General features: G+C 48.4%; 2 protein-coding genes across 2 annotated transcripts in view; both read right to left on the reverse strand.

Annotated features, from left to right (window-relative positions):
• CCDC92B (coiled-coil domain containing 92B) overlaps nt 1–15,346 on the reverse strand; it is a 16,080-nt gene extending 734 nt beyond the window's left edge. Inside the window, exons 1-3 of the mRNA XM_032429083.1 lie at nt 15,146–15,346; nt 5,979–6,131; nt 2,424–2,471 (exon numbers count right to left, since the gene is read on the reverse strand). Coding sequence (XP_032284974.1) covers nt 2,424–2,471; nt 5,979–6,108 — 178 coding nt within the window. The 5' untranslated portion in view covers nt 6,109–6,131; nt 15,146–15,346. The remainder of the gene's footprint in view (nt 1–2,423; nt 2,472–5,978; nt 6,132–15,145) is intronic.
• A 6,746-nt stretch (nt 15,347–22,092) lies between these two features.
• LOC116647724 (MICOS complex subunit MIC10-like) lies at nt 22,093–22,352 on the reverse strand. The gene is made up of 2 exons (XM_032429272.1): nt 22,258–22,352; nt 22,093–22,204 (listed from the first exon to the last, which is right to left on the reverse strand). The coding sequence occupies exons 1-2, from the start codon at nt 22,350–22,352 to the stop codon at nt 22,093–22,095; spliced, it is 207 nt and encodes a 68-aa protein (XP_032285163.1).
• Between the last annotated feature and the right edge of the window lie 380 nt (nt 22,353–22,732).

Raw genomic sequence — 22,732 nt, forward strand, 5'->3', positions numbered from 1 at the left:
ATTTAAGCTGAAGCCTGATGAATTAGAGAGGCCAGAGTGATGGATTGGTGCCGCCGCGGGGTGGCAGAGGGGGGGGGGGGGGGGGGGGCGGAGGGGAAGGGGGGGAGATGGACAGGAGAGGTGATGGTCTCCGCCTGGCCGATCCTCACAGCTCGCCAAGCCACGTTACCGAGCCCCGCACTCCCTCCCCACTCCTCCGCTACTCTGGCCTTCCTTTTCTCTGCCTCAGGGCCCTGGCACCTATCCTACCCTCTGGCCTCTCTAATTCATCAGGCTTCAGCTTAAATGCAAACCCCTCCCTGACCATTTATGCACCCCACAAATATCTGTTGAACCCTTACTATATGCACTGTGCTAGGCATAGGGGATATGGTGGATAATAAAACATTCCTCATGAAGCTTACAGCAAGCATAGTGGGAGAGGTATGATACATAATCACAAATGACTGTGAGGTTGCATCTGTGACTTGTGCCAGTGCCATGACTCACAGGAGACCTAACCAGGCTTCGCAACAGAAGAGCACTTAGGCTAGCAGGAGTTGGAAGAATGAGTTGGAGTTAAGCAGTGAAGAGCTAGAGAGGAGGGTGCTTTGCACAGAGGAACATGTCTCCCAGGGGAGGAGAGACATGCAACAGTGCGGGACTGAAAGACCTGGGACCTGGGAATGTGGGCAGGAAAGGGGAATCAGCTGCCTTGGAGCTTGCTGTTTCTTTCCTAGAGCATTTGCTACATTTTGTAATTTATGTGTGTTACTTATTGTTTGCCTTTGCCCACTGCACTGAGTTTCAACACTGGACATATACATTGACCACCCAGAGAGCTTTAAAAAATCGTTTCCTGGGCCCTAACAAAGACCAATTGAATCAAGATCTCTGGGATTGGACCTGGGAACTGGCACCTCTTCAATGTGCCCAGGTGATTCTAATGTACCTGCAGAGTTGAGGACCCCTGTCTCCCAGATCATGAGCTCCATTTCAGCAGGAACATATCCTGGGATTAACACATGTGTGTGATTGTAGTGACAGAGATAGCTGAAAGGTGACAAAAGGTAGGCAAAAGGTGACTCCGGAAAGGATATGAAAAATCAGCAAGTGGTAGGGGGACAAAGAAAGGGAGCTCAAATCCACTGAGTGAGAAGATTAAAAAAAAAAAAAAACAGGACACTAACTAACCCTTGAGCTCAGATGACCCCAGAAACTCTTTCAGAGGAAGGATAGTAGGTGGGGTGAAGGTTACTATTGTTACAGAACTGGTGTTTGGGATGTATGCCCCCTTCCTCCAAGTACAGAGGCATGAAGAGGTTGCCCCTGGTTGCCACTTAAAGAAGTGGGCAGAATTCGTTCAAGTCTATAAATGTTTAAATCTTTATGCGTGAATATGCAAAGCAATTTGTAGGGCTCTCAACATTTTACCTTAAACTTCAGCTTTCTCCATGCCTAAGTCTTGGTCATGTATATCGTTCTTGATCTATGAGCAGCACATCAATGGCAGGGAGTCCATTCCCTGCTAAATTCCTCCCAGCTAAGAAAGACTGCATGGTGATTCATTTTAAATTAAGCATTTACCAAGTCCCTCTTCATGTCTTGCACCGGGAGACAATGGATAACACCCAGTCCCAGTTCTCAGAGATCATATAATTTTGGTGATTAAGATCTCACAATGGAACCCCTCCCTTTTAAAAAAAAGTTTTAATTGTAGCAAAAACCAAATAACATAGAGTTTACCATCTTAACCATTTTTAAGTGTACAGTTCAGTAGTTTTAAGTAAACTCATATTGTTGTGCAACAGGTCTTTAGAACTTTTTCGTTTTGCAAAACTGAAACTCTATGCTCATTGAACACCATCTCCCCCCACCCTCCATTTTATGGGTGAAGTAATAATTTGTAAACAAATATTTTAGCGGAATTGCTACAATGGCAAGAAGTCCTGCTTTTGTAAAATGAAGGATTTGCTGATGTGCATGTGTTTCTTTTTTCTCCTCATCTAGATGAAGTTCCTTCAAGTCATGGACTCCATATTGCCATTGTGTTGCATCTCAACAATTAGCATCTTGGACGGTGTGGACACTGACCATGGAAATCACTTGTGCAAGGATGGGAAAGATTAGGGAGGTAGGTCATAGAAAGGAGTAAAGTCGAAGAGATGGACTTCCTGGATACCATATCCTTCCTGCGTTCATTTTCCTACTTTGGACAGAGACACGGATATAGGGTATGGTGGTGCAGGTTGTTCATTGTACAATGTCACCCAGATGAGTAGGTAAATGGGGCTGACATCCTACACTCTGTTTAACAAGCTGAAGAGTGGCTGTCCCCCATGTCTGGACTGGGGACAGAGAAGGCTTGGGTCCTACTAAGTGGTGGGTAAAAGATGACCTGTTGGGCCCACATGGCATTTCCCCACCAGTCATCCTTCTCTTACCTTGCTGATGAGACTGGGCCTCTCTCATCTCCAGGTCACGAGTCAGTTCTGGGGGGAGGAGAGAAAAGAAAAGGCAGTCGTGTGTGTGTGTGTGTGTGTGTATGTGTGTGGTGTATGAGAGAGAGAGACATACGGAGAGAAAGAGAGAGGGAGGGAGAGAGATCAGGGAATCACAACTCAGTAAAAGTGGCAATATTAGCATCCTTAGAAGCCATCTAAACCACCTCCCATACCTATTTTACTGCGGTTCAGTGAGGGAAAGAGATGAAGAGAGGTGCAAGGCACAGCCTGAGCCTGACTGGCCTGATTCTAAGCCCAGAGAACTTTCTAGTACAAGCGCCATGGGCTGCGTTTGGAGGTTAGTTCAACCCTTGCACTGAGGAGCCTGGCTTGCTTTTGGGGCTGGGGGAGTATTTGCTCCTTCCCAACCGTGATATACAAATATCTAACATGACAGCCAATCAGAGCCACTCTGGAGGACCCCTGCTGTGCAGGGCACAGCCCCGTTAGGGTTTAGTTGGTGGATGTGGGAAGGCTGGAGGGTCCTGGGCTGCTTGGGGGCCCTGGAGCGGGACTCAGGGCAGTAGCTATTTACCAATAGGGTACATGCGTTTCACTATTTTCACAGCCAGTACTGCTGTGCCTGCGTTATTTTCTGAACATCAGCCCTGCTCCTTTCCAAGACCTGTTTTCCGCCATGTTTCACAAGGCAAGGAGAGGGGCCTCAGGGAGGACAGCGCCACCTGGTGATGGAAGGCCTACGTGGCACTTGCCTTGGAGCTGAGGGGGCGGGGTCAGCCCGCTAAGGGTGCTGGTGTTAAGAGAGGTTTCCTCCTGGGTGCTGGCAGCCGAGCCACCACCCTTGCGCCTCCCTGTCTTCCCAGTCCCCATTCCTTACCGCCCAGAATGCCCCAGCCCTCGGCCAGCTGAGTTTGATCATTTTTTTCAGCCCCACCCCAACTCCCCCAAATCCACCACAGCTCAAGAGCTGGGAAAAGGGCAGGAGGGAGCCCGGCAGCAGCTGATGACAGAGGGCATCTCCTCTGGAGCAAGTGTATGTACTTGCAGGGATGCGATCTGGTGCCTAAAGGGAGGAGGTGTGAACCTGGGAGTGGGATAAGGTAGCAAATCTCTGGGATCAATGCCCAGCAGCACCTAGAGAGTCTAGCCTTGTGGGCCCTCTGTCTGCCCCTCCTCACTGGCTCTTCCCTTGGGAGGCCAAATGTTGCTAGGAGACCGAGAGCCAGGGTACCTGGGCCTTTTGCTGTGACCTGAGTCTGAACCTCCTTCCTGGAGCCCCAGGGAGGACCCTGATACCTCTATCCTCCAGGGCTTCCTGGAGCCAGCTTGGCCCCTCCTGCAAGGCCCCTGGGTAGCCCAAGGGATCTGGCTCTGCCAATACCTCCCAGTGGAGTGTTTTCACCCTTAATCAGGGAAGTTGGGGGAGGGGAGATAGACTCCTAGTTGGGCTCCACTCCCCCCATCCATCAGATCTCCCTGCCCATCTTCTGGCCAGAGTCCCCACCTTTAGAAGAGCATGCAGTGAGATCAGATACCCTATGTGACCTTGAGCCAGGAATGGGACCTCTCTGAGCCTCAGTATTCTATTCTGTGAAATGGGGACAAAATCACACCTGCCTCTCAAGGGGCTGTTGCTAGGATTAAATTAGAGAAAATAAACAGAGGGCCCAACCCAGGGCTGAGTAGGTGCTGAATACATGGGGCAGTTCTTGTTATCATCCAGGCTGCCCCACCACCCAGAATACACCCACCCATCTCTTAAACCTCTTCAGTCTGAATGGCACCCCTTTTTTGCAGGCTCTTTCTGAAGGCCTGCCCGCTTGGTTCCTACACTAGTTCATCCCCTCTCCCATCCCCTTCTCAGCCTCTGAGCCCCGGTTTATTTATATATATATTTTTAAAGATTTTATTTATTTATTTATTTACTTACTTATTTGAGAGAGAGAGAGAGAGAGAGAGGCCTCAAGCCAGGGGAGAGGCTGAGGGAAAGCCCTTGCGGGGCTCGATCTCGAAACCCTGAGATCATGACCTGAGCCGAAATCAAGTTGGACACTCAACTGAACCGATTGAGCCATCCAGGCGCCCCTATATATATATATATAGGCTATATATATTTATATATATTTATTTATTTTATTTTATTTTTTTAAAGTAGGCTCCATGCCCAATAAGAGGTTTGAACTCACAACCCTGAGATTAAGAGCCAGGTGCCCCTCTGAGTCCCTGTTTAATCTCCTTGAAAAAATCTTTGTTCTGCTCCCTTCCCCTCACTCCTCCACCCCTTGGAAGAAGGGCCTTATTCAGTTATTTCAGCCCCAAGAGTGGCTGTTCCAGGCCAGCCCAGAGTTATTTTTATCTCCTTAATCAATAACCAAGAGGCTGCAGTCCCATACCCAGCTGGAAAGGGTGGTGGGGGCTGTTCCAGCCCTATCACACTTTCTTGGGATCCTGGCCTATGTCCTGCGTGGAAGGACCCAGGTCTTCAGAATTAGGGCAAAGCAAAAAGAAACTAGAGCAAGAGCTGTAGGGTCTTAGGGTACGCTCATTCTGATTTTCCTTTCATGTTGCCACTGCAATGAAAAAATGTATCAGGCAAGGGCATCAGGCAGGGGTGAGTTGGTGTGGGCCATCCCTGCCCCCTGGGCTGGCCTCTTCTGCCATCCCGGCTTCAGGGGAGATTGCAGGGAGCCTGGCCTAGGAGTGTAGCTGCTGAATCTGTATATGAAGCTGGAGGAGGGTGTGGTGGTGGAGAGTCAGGATGACCAGTGTCGCATGCTACAGAGCAAGAAGCCAGGCAGGTCCCTCAGTTTCCCTCTAGAGAATGGGGGGCCTCCCATGAGCAGAGGCTGGAAGGGAAGTAGAAGTCTGAGCATCTTGGGGAGAGAGTGTGCAGAAAGCTGCAGAGGCATGCACAGCTGAGAGTCTGGAGCTCTGGGTTCTAATCTTGGCTCTCTCACTAGCATATTGTGTGGCACTCTCTCTCTCTCTTTGGATCTCAGTTTACCTACTTGTATAATGAAGATGTTGGGCTGTTCCAACTGACACATTCTATGAGTCACGGGCTCTAAAGCCTGTACTTGGAGACTCAGCCTGGGTGAGCACTTGGGCCGGAGCCCAGCCTCTGAGAGGGCCAGGCAGCTGAAGCCTGAGGTCCAAGAGCAGAGGTCAGGCCTGGGATTTGGCTTCATTCTTGGTGCCTCCTTCTGTCTTGTTCACAAATCCAATCGGTTGCCACGTCCTTCCCTTCACCCTGTCTCCCACCAGTCTTGCCCTTTCTACCCCTTTCATCTCTCCCCGGACCATTTCATTGGCCCCATCACTAGCCTCCTTGTCTCCCTTCCCCTCCAATTCATCTTTCATACAACTGCTAAGTTTGGAGTTTCGTAATGCAGCATGATGCTCTTCAGAAACCTTCAGTGGCTCCCCACTCCCCAGGAGGACAGGCCAAACTTCTCAGCTGTCCTGATACTTGTCAGGGTCTCCCATGAGCTGCCCCCCACCCCTCCCCCCAACCCCCCATCCCTCCAGCCTCACCTGAACAGCGTTTCTGCAGCCTCAGGATTTCCAGGTGCAGGTCTCGCAGCAGGGCCATCTGCTCCTTTTTCAGGAAGCTGATGTGGCGTTGCACACTCTGGATCTGATGCTCCAGGGACACGGTATCCATGGCAACCCAGGCCTGGGCCCCACCTGGGGGGAAGATGATAAGGTAAACCCACATCTTGTGGGCCCATCTGCCCTGCCCACCCTCAGATCCCTCAGAGTCTCCCGCAATCGGGGCTCCTGTCGCCACTAGGCAGACAGTCCTACGGCCGCACTCATTTCCCCCGTGTTTACTCACCAAAGCGTCACGCGTGTGTTGTCAGGGAAGTATAGTTATTCCCATTTAACAGATGAAGAACCAGAGGCCTGGAGGGAAATGGCTGCATGCCCCTGCCTGCATGTAACTTTAGCCTATCTGCTTCTTAGAAAGGAGCACGAATGGAGCCGCAAAGTCAGTGAAGAGAGACAGAGGCAGGCTGTAGCCTGCTTCCTCACCAGCTCTGGGCAAGCCCTCTCCCTCTCTGGGCTCTTGGTTTTCTCGTGCCTAAACTGAGGGAGTTATGGAGTGGAAAAACCCATCCCGCCAGCATCCCAGTTCAAGGGTGCCCACCAGCTGGTAGACCGGCATGATGGTTAGAGCACACCCTCTCCCGCTTCAACTCCATTTCTCCGACTTAACCTTAACTCAGGACTCTGGGCTCCTCTAGGTCGCAGAGGAGGAGGATCTGATGAGTAGTCTACTAACACCAACTCTATGGGCTGAAGGCAGGTGGCACCCTTTTTGAAAGAGGAGTGGCTGGCTCAATTGGTAGAGCATGTGACTCTTGATCTCGGGATTGTGAGTTCGAGCCACGTTGGGTGTGGAGATTACTTCAGAATAAAATCTTCAAAAAAAATAAAAGAGGAGTGGGAGAGGTTGATAAGGAGACCCATGCAAATGAATCCATGAATCACATAAGACACTGTGAAGGGAGGGGAGCTCTGTGCCCCTGAATCCTAACGGTGCCCTGGCTTTGCAGCCCTCCCCCTTTTGACCCCATCCCTTTCCCAGGAGGTCCCTCCTGTGATGATCACCGTCCTGGAGAAGCATGAGCAGAGGGCAGAAACAGGAGGCAGAGTTCATGCCTTTTCTGCCAGGGACTCGCTAAGCGTTTTTTTTTTTAATTTTTTTATTTATTTGAGACAGAGAGAGAGAGCGTGCAAGTGGGGGGAGAGGCAGAGGGAGAGACTCTCCAAGCAGACTCCCTGCTGAGTGCAGAGCCCAACACAGGGTTCCACCCCATGACCCCAAGACCATGACCTGAGCCAAAACCAGGAGTCTGACGCTCAACCGACCGACCCATCCGGGCACCCCTCCCCCTAAGCTTTTGAAGGAGCTGTTTCTACCTGCCCCAGGAATTCCCTGGGCCGTGGAGAGAGAGGCCAGTTGATGGACCGCTCTTTTCAGCAAATGGTCCCCTCCAGATTGACTTTGATGTAAGTCCCTGCAAATCCAGATTTTCATTTGTAGGGTCGCATCAAGCATGTGCACCTGAGAAACTCACATTCATAGGTTGGTCTCTTGGGCTCCCTTTCCTTGTACTCCCTTAATCCAACCAAAGAGGCCTTTCATTTCAGCAGGGGGTGGCCCTTTGGCCTGTGGGAACCACTGGCTACATTTGCTGACCATCTGCTATGTTTGGGAACTTTATACACGTTATCTTACTTCTGCTAACCACTCTTCACTAAATATTACCACCCCCATTTCACAAATAAAGAAACTGAGGCTCAGAGCCGAAGTGATTTGTGCCAGTTCATACGGTAAGTGGTGGCAGACCCAATTCTCTAACTGAGTCTTTTGAATCCAAAGTAGGTTCCCAGTATCACACTGAAAATAGTCCTGGGTTTGAATCCTGAGTCTTTTGGTTACCTGCTGTGTGACTTTGGGCAAGAAAATTAACCTCCCTCAATCTTTTTCCCTTCTCTGTAAAATGGGGCTAATGGTGACAGTCTTAGGATAGTTGTGAGAATTAAATGAGATTAAAAAGTTCAGAGCACTTCTCTGTCTAGTGTGTGAGTAGGTTACTCCTTGTCTTGATTTGCTCATTTATTCATTCATACATTCAATGATCTACTTATTGCCAACTATGGGGGTGTGGGAGACACAGTGATGAACAAAACAAAATTCTTGCTCTCATGGAGCTCACAGGATGAAGAGAATCAAATAAATAAATGCATCAAACAAATAATAATATAAATAAGTGTACAATTATAATCTGTGAAGAGCACCATAGAAGAAACATATAGGGTAATGTGAAAGAATATAAAGTGGGACCTATTTTAGATTTGGGGCCAGAGAAGGTCTCTTGAAGGAAGTGATTTTAAGCCAAGACTTTGTGGCAGGCAGAATTCGAAGCTGGTCCCCAAGATTCCCAGCCCCTGGTGCATATGTCCTCCTGCACCATCCCCTTTCTTTGAGTGTGTGTGGGACTTTGAATATGACAGATTTCTCTCCTGTGATTAGAAGGGATTTTGCAGTGTAATAAAGGTCTCCAATCAATTGACTCTGAGTTAACGGAAAGGGAGATGATTCCCGGCAGCCGGTTCATAGGGCCCGTACTGAAGGAAAAGATCTGAAGCCTGAGAGAAATGGTGCTTCTGGCCTCGCAGGAGTAAGCTGTCATGCTGTGAGGCAGCCCAGGAGGGAAGGCACAGGGCAAAGACCTGAGAGGGGCTGCTGGTGGCGGAGGATGGTTCCTGGCAGACAGCAGGCAAGCAATGAGGACGGCAGTTTGACAGCTGCAAGGAAGTCCGTTCTATGGGCTACCTAAGGGATCTTGGAAGTGGGTCTTTTCCCTGGTTGAGCCTTCAGATGTGAGAATGCAGCCAGCCTTAATTTCAGCCATTTGAGGCCCTGAGCAAGGACCCAGCTAAAATATGCCAAACTCCAGATCCTTGGAAACTGTGAGGTAACAAATTTATGCTATTTTATTTTATTTTATTTATTTATTTTTTTTAAGATTTTATTTATTTATTTGACAGAGAGAGAGACAGCGAGAGAGGGAACACAAGCAGGGGGAATGGGAGAGGGAGAAGCAGGCTTCTTGCTGAACTGGGAGCCCGATGCGGGGCTCGATCCCAGGACCCTGGGATCATGACCTGAGCCAAAGGCAGTTGCTTAACCACCTGAGCCACCCAGGCGCCCCAAATTTATGCTATTTTAAACCACTTAGTTTGTGGAAATTTGTTACGCCACAATAGAAAACTAATACAGACTTGGAGGAGGTGTAGGAGTTAGAAGAAGAATAGAGGGAAGAGCATTCCAAACAGGGAACAGCATTTGTGAAAGCCCTGGGGTAGGCTAATCATGATAGCTTACATTTATTCAGTGCCTACTATGTGCCAAGCTTTGTGCTAAGAGCTTCACATGGTCTTTTTGGGGGAACAGGAACATTGTCACTGCTGGTGAGGACTGAAGCGTAAGGTGTCAGGGGAGGGTCACAAGAACTGAGGTTAGCAAGAGAAGGATTGCACAGAGTCTTGTACACTATGCTAAGAATTTTGGATTAATACTAAATGGATTGGTAAGTTACTAAAGGCTTTTAAGCAGAGGAGGGACATGATATGATTTGCACTTTTAAAAGATCATTCTGGCTACTGTGGGGAGGGCGGGTTAGAGGGGGCAAAATGGATGCACAAGGTGAGCTGGGAGAATGTCGCAGTGGTCAAGGTGAGAGATGATAGAGGCCTGGGCCAGATGATGGAGGTGAAGACAGGGAGAAGTTCCAGGTGTATTTTGGGGGTAGAATTGTCAGCATGTGGGAATGGATTGGATTAAGTCATGATGACGGGGAGGGTGAATGTTCAGGATGTCTCCCAGTTTTCCAGTTTGGGCAACTCAAGTATGAAGGCACATTTGCTGGCTCTTTCTACATTTCTTCATTTTTCACATTAGACCTCTTTCACAATGGACCTCTTTTCTAATCTATAATCTGTAATCACTCCCCAGGTGATCTTGTCCAATCCTATGGCTGTAAATACTATTTATATGCTGACTCCTACATTAACTCTCCCCTGCACTCTACTGACTATGTAACACCTCCATTTGGATGTCTAATGGGTCCCTCAAATTTACAAGTCCCAATGCTGAGCTCTTGCGATTCATCCTACAAACCTTGCCCACTGTTCACCATCTTGATAAATGGCACCGGTTTTTGCCTGTTCACTCAGTTGCTCAGGCCAAGAACTTAAGAGTTATCTTTGGTTCCTCTCTTTCTTCATATTCCACAGCCAATCCATCTGCAAATCCAGTTGTCTCTACCTTTGAAAACGTGTATGCTTAATCCAATCAGTTGTCACCATTTCCATTGCTGTCACCCTAGTCCCGGCCACTGCCATCCCTCTGATGTACCCTTTTTTTTTAATCTTTTTTTTTTTTTTTTTAAGATTTTATTTATTTGACAGAGAGAGACACAACGAGAGAGGGAACACAAGCAGGGAGAGGGGGAGAGGGAGAAGCAGGCTCCCCGCTGAGCAAGGAGCCCGATGTGGGACTCGATCCGAGGACTCCAGGATCATGACCTGAGCCGAAGGCAGACGCTTAACGACTGAGCCACCCAGGCGCCCACCTCTGATGTACCCTGCAGTAGCCTGCTGACTGGCTTCTCGCTTCCAGTCTTGCTCGTTTGCCATGCAGAGCTGGGGTTCCTTTAGCAAATCTGATCACATCTCCCTGCTCCCCACTCAAAACCCTCCAACAGCTTCCCATCACACTTAATACCTAATGCAAAATTCTTATCAGATCCTATGCAATTGCCCCTGGCTCTGTTTGCCCTCCTCTACTCCTCTTCTTCCACTGCTGGCTCCACCCCAGCCACTCTGGCCTCCTTACTATTTCCTGAACCTGCCAAACACATTCTTGCCTCAGGGACTTTGTGCCGTCCCCTCTCCCAGGAATATCCTTCACCCAGATACCCTCATGGCCCATTCCTCCCCTTCATTCAGGATTCTGCTCAAATGTCACTTCCTTAGGGCCCTTCTCTGATTACCTGATTTAAAATAGAACCCTCTGTCACTGTCCATTCCCTTAATCTGCATTGTTTTTCTTCCATGAACTTACCATCACATGAATATACTACATTTTGTTTTTTGTCTATTTCCTCTGCCAGATTGTTGGCAACACAAGATGAAGGACTCTGTTTTGTTTCCTCCTGTTCCCTAGTGCCTAGCACAGTATCTGGCAAATAGAATATACTCAGTAAATACTTGTGGAATGCACGAGTGAGTGAGTTTCTGGAGCTGGGGCAGCCTGATGGAGGAGCAGATTTACAGAGAAGGGAAGATCAAGCCTAAAACATGTTAGATTTGACATGCTCAAGAGACCTAAACCAGGAAACATATATGTTAAGTAGGCAGTCAAATATCCTGGTGCGTAATTCAGGAGAAACAGACGAGCTGTGTCTGTGCTTTTGTGTAAGCAGGTTGGGATGCGTGTGCCTGTGTCTGCACACGTACCCGAGGCTGTGGGTGCCTCGAGGAGTGCACGTATGTGGACACGCATGTGTGGGGGGGTCCTGCTTCTCTTGCATCTATGTGCCTATGTTCTGTGTGCACCTGGAAGATGAGGGCATGTGGGCCTCTGCTTATGAGGAAGAGAGAAAATGTCTGTCCCCAACCACTGAAATGCAAGTGTTTCCGAAGACGAAAAGCCCTTTCCACACAGCCCTGGAGACTGGACCCTGGCCACCGTGAGAGGCTGAGCCAACCAGCTGTTTCTGAGCCTTCCCAGAAGGACTTGAGGATTTGCTTCCAACTAGGCAGGCTGCTCTTCTCAGGGCAGGAATTTGGGTCACAAACGATCTTGGCAGATATTCTTTCTTACACATGTTTAGTTTGTTTGGGGGAGGGTGGGAAATGGGTTGGGGAAAGGGACTACAACACAGCCCTCTCCCATGTGGCTGTCACACGCACTTCAGAAGGCCCAGGACAGGAAGATGTTGTAGAAATGTCATAGACATTCACATAGAAATGCAGTCGTGGAACCCTCTGGCTTGAGAAGAAGCTTGTGCCTGAGAACTTGGTCCAGACTGGTGGCAGCAGCCGAAAGGTTAGAGTTATCAGCTTTATCTTCTGGCCACATCCAGCCCAAGATGCCCAGCCTCACAGGTTAATGTGAGAAGGCTCCCTTGCCTTTGTCCACTGTCCTGACCTCCTCAGAGTCTGCATTGTTTCTGCTGCCCACCTTCTCCTGGAGCTCCTAGGTTCTTCTTTGTTTTAATTTTCTAGCTTGATGAAAAATGTTCATTAAAAATTGTTTATTTAGGGGCGCCTGGGTGGCTCAGTTGTTAAGCATCTGCCTTCGGCTTGGGTCATGATCTGAGTCCTGGGATTGAGCCCCGCATCAGGCTCCCTGCTCGGCAGGAAGCCTGCTTCTCCCTCTCCCACTCCCCCTGCTTGTGTTCCCTCTCTCGCTGTCTCTCTCTGTCAAATAAATAAATAAAATCTTTTAAAAAAATTGTTTATTTAAAAATAAAAAAAGGACCTGTAACATAGGGTTCAAGTTTATAGAGTTAATTCCAAGTACTTTTTTTTTTTTTAAGATTTTATTTATTTGACAGAGAGAGCACAAGCAGAGGGAGACAGAGGGAGAAGCAGGCTCCCCGCCGAGCAAGGAGCCCGATGTGGGACTTGATCCCAGGACCCTGGGATCACGACCCGGGCCGAAGGCAGCCGCCCAACCAACTGAGCCACCCAGGCGTCCCAATTCCAAGTACGTTTGACATGTCTCTCATCTGTCTGAAACGTACACAATTCTGACCCTAAGGCCTGGCCTCCTGGTTTCTGAAAACAATCTCACCTCCTGCTTGTTTTTTTGGCGCTTGTGAGTACCCACTTTTCTTTCCAGCTATCTGACTTGAACTGACATGGCAAGTAGGAAATTCTTTCCTCTTTCCACTTCTTACAATTCTTTGGGTTGGAAGAACCACAGAAAGAGAAGAATCATAGCACTCAGGGCTCAGAGGGGTCTTAGGGATCATCCTAATCAGTGGTTTGCAAATTTTGTTCTAAAGAGCCCAGAGTTCTGCAGAGGGGTCTCAGAAGTTGCCAAAAATGGTTGGGGGCACAAGGCAGGCCTAGAGGCTTTGCTATTTTTACCCCTCTTTATTTTGATGGGCTTGTACATACAAATTCATTGGAGTGAAGGCTTCTGCTAATCAAAAATCTGAAAACCACTTTTATAGTCCAGTCTTTCCTTGGGTGGCTAACCACTCCCCCTCCCTTAATCTGCTCAATGTTCCCTGGTCTGGGCTGCCCCGTCTCACCCTCAGGCAGACAGAGTGGCTGGGCGAGGAACCAGAACTGAAGACTCTTCCTTTCTGCTTGTGTGGAGTTTGCATTTTCTGCCACCCCTCACCCCCTGACTGCTTCTCTTGTCCCAGTTTCAATTTCATCCTTACTGTTTCTTTTATCTTTGGGACTGAAAGTATTTATTGAGTCAACAAATATCCTCGAACACTCAATATCCACATTTTGTTAAAATTTTTTAAGTACGCCTTCTTGTTTCAGGGAGAATGTTAAACTCATTTTTATCATTTTTATAGCCAGGGCAGGTATATTAGATAGGACAGGCATGGTAATAAATGAATAAAGGAATTATGTTCTTTATTTTTCTTAGTCATTATTCTTCTTTACTACCTGACTCTGAGGCCTGGGGTAGAGGGAGAGCAGAAACTCAAGAAGTCTTTCTCCAATAGGGAGGCACAGGTAATAATACTTACAATAACCATCAATGCACAGGTAATAATACTTACATAACAATAATAAATGGCTGGCACTGTTCTTAGCATTTTACATATATTAACTCATTTATCTTTATAACAACCCTACACTGAAGGTTCTATTAGTATGTCCACTCTGTAGATGAGGAAACAGAGGCTCAAACAGGTTAAGTACCTTGCTCAATATATACAACTGCAGTGGCTAGCAACTAGGAGCTCCCCATTGGGTTCCCAGCCTACATTAAGGCCCTTCAAATCTAAGCACAATCCACATTTGCAGTCTGATCTCCTTCTTTTTGTGATTCTACCTTTTACTGCTCTCACAACAAACTCTCCTCATAAACATGGATGGACATCCCACGACCCTATCTCTGCCTCCTGAAACCTGACCCATCCTTCAGGGCACTTCTCAAAAGCTACCTTTCTTACCAAGTTTTTCCCCTGACCCTCACCAAGCTGGGATGACTCTCTTCCATCTCTGTGTTTCCCAGGCATCATTATGCCATGTATCACACTTCTACCCACCCCCCCCCCCCCCCGGCCCCCGGACGTGTGCCTACCTGGCTTCTGCTCTAAGCCATAAGCTACCTGAGGGCAAGACCTTGTCTCTGGGAATCCTTTGTATGGGACAGGTGTACAACGAATGTTGGTGAAACTGGGAGAATGAGTTGAGTGTCACTGGGAATCACCAGGGCAAGTAAGTGCATGTATTAGAAAGTAATCCCCACCCCACCCCACCCCCCAAGTCCTTGGCTTTCCTGGGGACTTGTGTTGGGAACAAGAAGTCAGCCTTTGACAACTGTCTGGGACTCTGCAAGGTGGGCTCACCTGGCCAGTGTGGAGCCACCTTCTCCAAGGGTTTTGTGGTCCTCTCCACTCCAGAATCCCTCCTCCCCTGTTACCCTAGGCTATGGCATCCCCCCCTCCACTGAAGATCTCAGGACACCCAACCTCAGCAAAGCTGAGGATCCAGGGGCACGGGAGTGAGATGTATGAGGAAACTGGAGCGCCCATCCCCTTCAGTCTGGTGTTCTGCCTGATTATGCCTCCAATATGACTCCCGGAGAAGGCAGAGAGGGAGATGGAGACTAAGGAGGACGGGGAAGAGGGTTACCAGGGAGGACAGGGAAAGGAAGGCAGAAAGACGTGTGTGATGGGAGGTGGCAGGAGGTGGCGGTGGCTCGACCTCAGGCCGCTCTGGACTCTTCGCCAGGGGCGGTAAGGACCTGAGTCTGGGCAGCGGAGGACAACTTCTGCCAGCAGCCCGCGGGTCCTGTCCGCCTCCCGCGCGCTGCGGTGCCCAGCCCGGCGCCAGCCCTCCCAGGGGAGCTGGAGCTCGGGCCCCGCTGCTCCCCGCCCCGGGCCACCCCGCCGTCCACCCCCCACGCCCACCGGCCTCCTCACCTTCGGGACCTGAGGGAGCGACGGGCCAGCGGGGCCCTTGGACCGGGCCAGGCTGGGTGGGGGGAGGCGCTCTTCTTCCCCGAGCTAGCTGCGCCCAGGGTTCCGCAGCACCCGCCCGGGCTGCGGCGCCATCAGCTGCTGCGAGGCTGCGGGGTTGTCGGGCCGGGGCTCCAGGGGGGCCTCCGGGGCGCCGAGGGGGGTCCGGGGCGGGCTACAGGCGTAAACACCCAGCAACGTGACCGGAACTGGCGAACAAGCCATAGGGGGAGCGGGGGGGGAGCGGGGGCGGGAGAGATAAGGGGGGAGGGGAGGGACCTGGGACTGGCGGGGAGGGGCCGTGGGCGGGGCGGGGGGAGGGGAGGCTGGCGGCGCGCAGTCGGGGGAAGGGGAAACCCAGGAGCCCGGGAGCCAGGCCTGTGGACCGCGGCAGGCAGCCGAACTCGGAGAGCTGGCTTTGGCTGGGAGCTGGAAGGGAAACCCGGGGAACCTGCGGGCCACTTGGCGAGCAAGGGCGCGGCGGGCGGATCAGCACCGCGGACAGCGCCCAGGCCGGTAGGCCGCGATCCGCTCCGCCCCTCTGCCCACCCACTGGCGTAGGAACCGGAGCAGTTCCCCACTGGCCCAGGGAAGGGTTGGGGGGCGAGCTGACCAGGGGTCAGGAAACCTATTCTGTGCCTAGTTGGCAGTGAAGCCACCCCAGACCTCTCACTAGCTGTGTGACCTTGGGGGAGTCACATCACCTCTCTGGATCCCAGTTGATAAGACATCCTCTCTCCTATGAGGGTCCAAAGAACCAAGGGAAGATCCTTTATCAACTCTGAAGTCCAGAACATTGGTATTGATACGCTTTCACTGTACGTGGGAGACTTCTGGACTTGGGCTACTTGGCATCTAATTCTGGCTCTACCAATACCTTTCTCTTCCTTGGACCTCGGTCTCCTGATCTGTAGAACAGGATAATGATTATCTATGCAGCCCATAAGTCTTTGAGTTGTTGTGAGGATGAAATAAATTAATATCTGTAAAGTGCTTAAAACACTGCTGCATGCTCTTTAGGCATTCATGCTCATGATGGCAAGGGACCAGGTAGCATTGTGTGAGTGGCAGGTGGCTCAGCTCTGGGTAAGTCATTTCCATCCTTACCTTTAGGGGCCGGAGGAAGGGTCTGAGGGAATTCAGATTAAAGGGCTGATCTGACTTTCCCCACACCACTGCCAACCAAATATTCCATGCCCTGCGCTTTTGGGCCAAATATCCAGAGAATTCCTCCATCTTTGTCTCTAGAACTGGAAGACTCTGGCATGTGGGCTTTGGAGAGGGTTTTGGCAAGTCATTGGCCTCAAGGGCACCCTGCCTTCTCTCTGTGGATCCCTTTCCTCCCTTCCCTCCCCAATCAACTTTTAAGCCTTAACTGGACTTGGGTATCAATAAAGAAAGGCTTTAGCTGCTCCTAGAAAATTATAACCCTCAAAAAGTTGAAGAAATGACTCTGTTAGGTCTCTTGACAACTGGGGTTCCTATTTTGTTCAAAGGCATTTCAAATCTCACTCTGTAGGAACTGTAGATTCTAGCTGTGCTTTGGGGGCCCCCACTTCCTCCTGTCTTCCCTAAAGAAACCCCTGAGAGGAGCAGAATGGCCAGCCCAATCCTGCTTCTTAGTGCCTCGCTGTCCCTGCAAGGGCAGTATTCCTGGGCCATGTACTGTGTGTGTGTCTCCAACAGGGCCATGGGTTCTGATGAACCATCAGTTCATCAATGATTTTGACTAACCCTCAATTCTGAGGAAACAACCCCTCAATTTCATGATATATTGGTAAGAAGGATGAAAGATATGTTTAGTATCCCCCAAAAATGTGTGGTATGAAGGAGCCTGAAAATCTGGGCTCTCATGCCAGCTCTGTTACTTACTAGTTACTAGTTACTTACTTACTAGTACTCCTGGACTAATCTCAAGCTCTCTGAATTCCAGCTTCTCCTCAGTAAAATGGGAGAAGTAACATCTATTCTGCCAACAGGATCATTGTGTTGGAGGGGTGTCAGGAAGTGAGAGTGAATGTGTTTTGTAAAGGGTGTACAGATGGGATTGTTATGACCACATCTTAAATGTTTTTCTCTTTGATCTGTATCAAGACAGATCCTGGGACTTTGGCTTTTCACCAGCTAAAGCAAACAGTCCTGCCCTAGATGTTTGTCTGAGGGGTGGCCCTGCCTCATGCGAAGCTCTAGCCCTGCCCCAAGAAGCACTTCTTGCAGAGTCCTGCCCTGGGCCAAGCTCCCAGCTGGGCACCAAAGGCCTGGCCTCTAGGGCTGTCCTCAGGGCACTTGCAACATCTTTGGCAACATGTGCAACAACACAAGATGTGCACAAAACACCCATAAAACAACTGAAAGTGATGGGCCAGCAGAGCTGAGAGAGCACCATGTGGAGACAGAGCTAGGGCCTGGACTTGGGGCAAGGGGACTCAGGGGCGCCTCCTTGAGGAGGTGAACCATCATAAAGCCAGTACACAGAGTAATACTGAGCAAAGCTGACTGCATGGCACTCTACTTCAGGTTGTAGGGAGAGCCAGAATGTTGAAGATATGGGGATGATGACATTGGAGATGATGATGTTGATAATAGTTGACGTTCATTAAGCATGTTCTCTGTGCCAGGCAATCTACTAAATAGTGCTTAAAAATCTTTTTTACTTTTTTTAAAATTAAACTTGTTTTTTTTTTTTTAAAGTAAACTCTAACCCAACATGGGGCTCAAACTCATGACCCTGCAATCAAGAGTTGCGTGCTCTATGGACTGAGCCAGCCAGGTGCCCCTCAAAATTAAACTTGTAATAAAGTCTAAGGAAACCAAAGTGTATAAAAAGTGTACATCTGGGGCAGCTGATGGGCACAGTCAGTGGAACAAGTGACTCTTCTTCTCGGAGTCATGAGTTCGATCCCCAGGCTGGACATAGAGCTTACTTAAAAAACAAACAAACCCTGGGGCATCTGGGTGCCTCAGTCGATTAAATGTCCAACTCTTGATCTCAGCTCAGTCTTAATCTCAGGGTCATGAGTTCTAGCCCCAAGTTGGGCTCCATGCTAGGTGTGGAGCCTACTTAACAACCCCCCCCAAAAAACACCAAAACAAAAATAAAAACATTAAAAGCCTAAAAAAAAAGTGTATATCTCACCTCAAAAGTAACCATTATTTTGAGCTGAGCACTTTACCCACATAATGTCATTTAAACTGTAGAGAAATCTTATTGGAAAGATTTATTCCCATTTGTAGGTAGAGAAAATGAGACTCAAGAGAGGTTAAATTTAACTGCACCCAGATGGTAGGCAATGGAGCCGGGACTCAAACCCCAGCCCAGGCAAGGCCAGAGGTAACTTTGTTAGGCTGCTCAGTAAACAGATGAATCCAGCTCTGGAGGAAGGCACCCACAGGGGTCATGAGCTTTAGGGGAAGCTGCATACCAACTAAACGAATGAGGTCTGGGTAGCAGAGAAGGCCTAGAAGTTCCCTTCATCTCTTTGTGACATCTTAGGATATGGGCTTTCTGAGTTCTGTTTGGGTAACAGCTCTGTATGTGGGTCAGTGTCCTGGCAGGGAACAGACGGCACATTTAAAATGGATCATTTGAAAAGAGTTAAGGGACTATGTACAAAGCTGTGGATGGAGTTTAAGGGACAAGATATAGGTAGAGCTGTTACCATCCCTAGGCCTGGACGGATAAGAGAAGGCAGTTCGGGGAGCTCAGAATGGATGGATGGTGCCCCAAATCATGATCTTGGGCAACTAGCTCCCAAACTCTTTGGTGATCTGGTATAATTGTGGCTTCCTTTTTCCTTATTTTTCCCTAGGTTTATATTAGCTTTTTTTTTTTAATGATTTTATTTATTTATTTGAGGGGCACCTGGGTGGCTCAGTCGGTGAAGCATCTGCCTTTGGCTCAGGTCATGGTCCCAGGGTCCTGGGATCGAGCCCACATTGGGCTCCTGGCTCAGCGGGGAGCCTGCTTCTCCCTCTCCCTTTTCCTCTCTCCTTACTCATGCTCTCTCTCTCTCTCTCTCTGTATCTTTGTGTCTCAAATGAATAAATAAAAATCTTAAAAAAAAAAGATAATTGGCTATTTGTAGTTGTTTTTTGCCTTTTATTTGTTAGAAATAAATTACTACTCAAGGTGCCTGGGTGGCTCAGTCATTTAAGTGTCTGCCTTCAGCTCAGGTCAAGATCCCAGGACCCATCCCATTCGAGTCCTGCATTTGAGTCCCAGATGGAGTCCCACATCAGGCTCCCTGCTCAGCTGGGAGCCTGCTTCCCCCTTTGCCCCGCCCCCCCCCCCCCCCGCTTGTGCTCACTCTCTCTCTCAAATAAATAAATAAAATCTTAAAAAAAAAATTATTGCTTTATTTTTTTAATTTTTAATTTTTTTTAAAGATTCTATTTATTTATTTGACAGAGAGATAGAGAGAGAGCATAAGTAGGCAGAGCAGCAAGCAGAGGGAGAGGGAGAAGCAGGCTCTCCATTGAACAGGGAGCCAGATGTGGGGCTTGATCCCAGGACCATGGGACTGTGACTGAGCCGAAGGCAGCCACTTAACCAACTGAGCCACCCAGGTGCCCCAAGAAATTATTACTTTAAAATGATTTTTTAGGGGGTGGGTGGCTCAGCATTCAACTGAGTTGGTTAAGCATCCAACTCTTGATCTCGGCTCAGGTCTTGATCTCAGGGTCATGAGTTCAAGCCCCACACCCAGCGTGGAGCCTACATTAAACAAAATTTAAAAAATAAATAAAATAAAATACATAAATAAAATGATTTTTAGGGACGCCTAGCTGGCTCAGTCTGCAGAGCCTATGACTCTTGATCTTAGGATCAGGAGTTCAAGATCCACACTGGGTGTGGAGCCTACTTAAAATTGTAAAAAATGTAAAAAATGATTTTTTAAAATTTTTAATGAAGAAAATAAAGAACCTAGGGGCGCCTGGGTGGCTCAGTCGTTAACCGTCTGCCTTCGGCTCAGGTCATGATCCCAGGGTCCTGGGATCGAGCCCCGCATCGGGCTCCCTGCTCCGCGGGAAGCCTGCTTCTCCCTCTCCCACTCCCCCTGCTTGTGTTCCCTCTCTTGCTGTGTCTCTCTCTGTCAAAATAAATAAATAAAATCTTTAAAAAAAAAAAAAGAAAATAAAGAACCTATAATCTCACCATCCAGATAATACAGAATTATATACATATTATACAGACAATTCTTTTCTTTTTATATCCAGACAATTTTTTTTAAAGATTTTATTTATGGTATTTGACAGAGAGAGAGAGAGCACAAGCAGGGGGATCAGCAGGCAGAGGGAGAAGCACGGTCCCCACTGAGCAAGGAGCCCAATGCAGGACTCGATCCCAGGATCCTGGGATCATGACCTGAGCTGAAGGCAGACACTTAACCAACTGAGCCACCCAGGTGTTCCTATATCCAGACAATTCTTAAAAACACTTAAAACAATAGGACATGTTGATGCTTGAAAAAGTAAAAACCTCCTCATTGTCCATCATTGTCCTCATTGTCCCCATTTTCCTCAACTTCTCTGTCCAAAGTTTTCCGTCATTAACAAGTTCCATGTGTACACACACACACACACACACACAAACACACACACACATACAGTTTGTTATTTTTAAGACACTGACAGGATCATACAATACCATACCCTGTTCTGCGTTGTGCTCTTTTCACTTATATTTTGGAGATCTCCTAAAGATCAGTAAATGTTTTCATTTGCTAATCAATGCCTATGCCTTTTTTTTTTTAAAGATTTTATTTATTTATTTGACAGAGAGAGATAGCGAGAGCAGGAACACAAGCAGGGGGAGTGGGGGAGGGAGAAGCAGGCTTCCTGCCGAGCAGGGAGCCCGATGCGGGACTCGATCCCAGGACCCTGGGATCATGACCTGAGCCCAAGGCTGACGCTTCATGACTGAGCCACCCAGGTGCCCAATGCCTATGCATTTTAAAAAAATGATTTTTCTTGGGGCACCTGGGTGGCTCTGTCAGTTAAGTGTCTGCCTTGGGCTCAGGTCATGATCCCTCAATCCTGAGATTTAGCCCCGTGTCAGGCTCCTTGCTCAGCGGGAAGTCGGCTTCTCCTTCTGCCCCTCCCCCTGCTTGTGCTCTCTCTCTCTCTCGCTCTCTCTCTCTGAGATAAATAAAATCTTTAAAAAACTAAAAAATTATTTTTTTCTCATTATTCACTGTAGAAAATTAGGAATTCTAGATAAGCAAATATGTGAAAATAAAATTGCCCATTTATATCTCCCAGTCATAACAACTTATAACATTCGGCATTTATGCTGCTTGTTTTGTTTTAAGATTTTTATTTATTTGACAGAGAGAGAGACAGCGAGAGAGGGAACACAAGCAAGGGGGAGTGAGGGAGAAGCAGGCTTCCCGCTGAGCAGGGAGCCCGATGCGGGGCTTGATCCCAGGACCCGGGGATCATGACCTGAGCCGAAGGCAGACGCTTAACGACTGAGCCACCCAGGCGCTCCTTGTTTTTTTTTTTTTAATATTTTATTTATTTGATAGAGAGAGACACAGTGAGAGAGGGAACACAAGCAGGAGGAGGGGGAGAAGGAGAAGCAGGCTTCCCCCCGAGCAGGGAGCCCGACATGGGACTCGATCCCAGGACCCCGGGATCATGACCGGCAGACGCTCAACGACTGAGCCACCCAGGCACCCCATGCTGCTTGTTTTTAATTTATTTAAGAACACCTCCTCGCAATTCCCAGACAGAAAATACAAGACAAGAAACAGACTTAGTTTCAAATATATAAACAGTGTGCTGGAGTTTAAAGCATTACTGATAACATTGTTATGGAAGAATGTCAACTTGCTCTAGGGCACTTGAGTATTCCTGAGGAATAGACATGATTTCTCTTTTTCTCTCACCAGGATGCTCTAAGGGTTAAGTCACTGCTCCTGCTCCTTGACATATTTTCCATGTAGAAGATACGGAGCCTGGAAATCATGCTGACAGTTGGAGTAGGCCGTTCCCAATCCCATGCCAGAACCAAAGGCTAATGTAATGGCCACATTCCTCTTTTCAAGAAGGTAAGTGAGAAAACAAGTCCTAATCCAAAACCAGTACCTGTCTTCAGGACCACATCCGCCATGCACTGGTCCCACTTCCTGCCGAGCTCTGAATCTGGTAAGTTCCCCACCTGTAACATTTGGCATTAAAAAAAAATTCTTTTTCCCTTGCACATATAAACATCAGATATAATTTTAACATCTTCTTTTGTAGTCTTTTTGTTTATTATTTATTTGTTATTATTTTTTTAAGTAGGCTCCATGCCCAGCCTGGAGCCCAACACAGGGCTTGAACTCATGACCCTGAGATCCTGAGATCGAGTCCTGAGCTGGAATCAAGAGTTGGACACCCAAAGGAATGAGCCACCCAGGTGCCCCTGTAGTCTTTTTAACTTAGCAATATAGCATGAACATTTTTCTCCACTACAGAGTATGATTCCACTATACACGGAAACTACAGTACAATGTATCTATCCATTTTCTTATTGTTTGATAATCAGGTTGTTTCTACTTTTTTTTT

Source organism: Phoca vitulina, unplaced genomic scaffold (assembly GCF_004348235.1).
Source record: "Phoca vitulina isolate PV1807 unplaced genomic scaffold, GSC_HSeal_1.0 scaffold40, whole genome shotgun sequence".
Taxonomy (NCBI): Eukaryota; Metazoa; Chordata; class Mammalia; order Carnivora; family Phocidae; genus Phoca; species Phoca vitulina.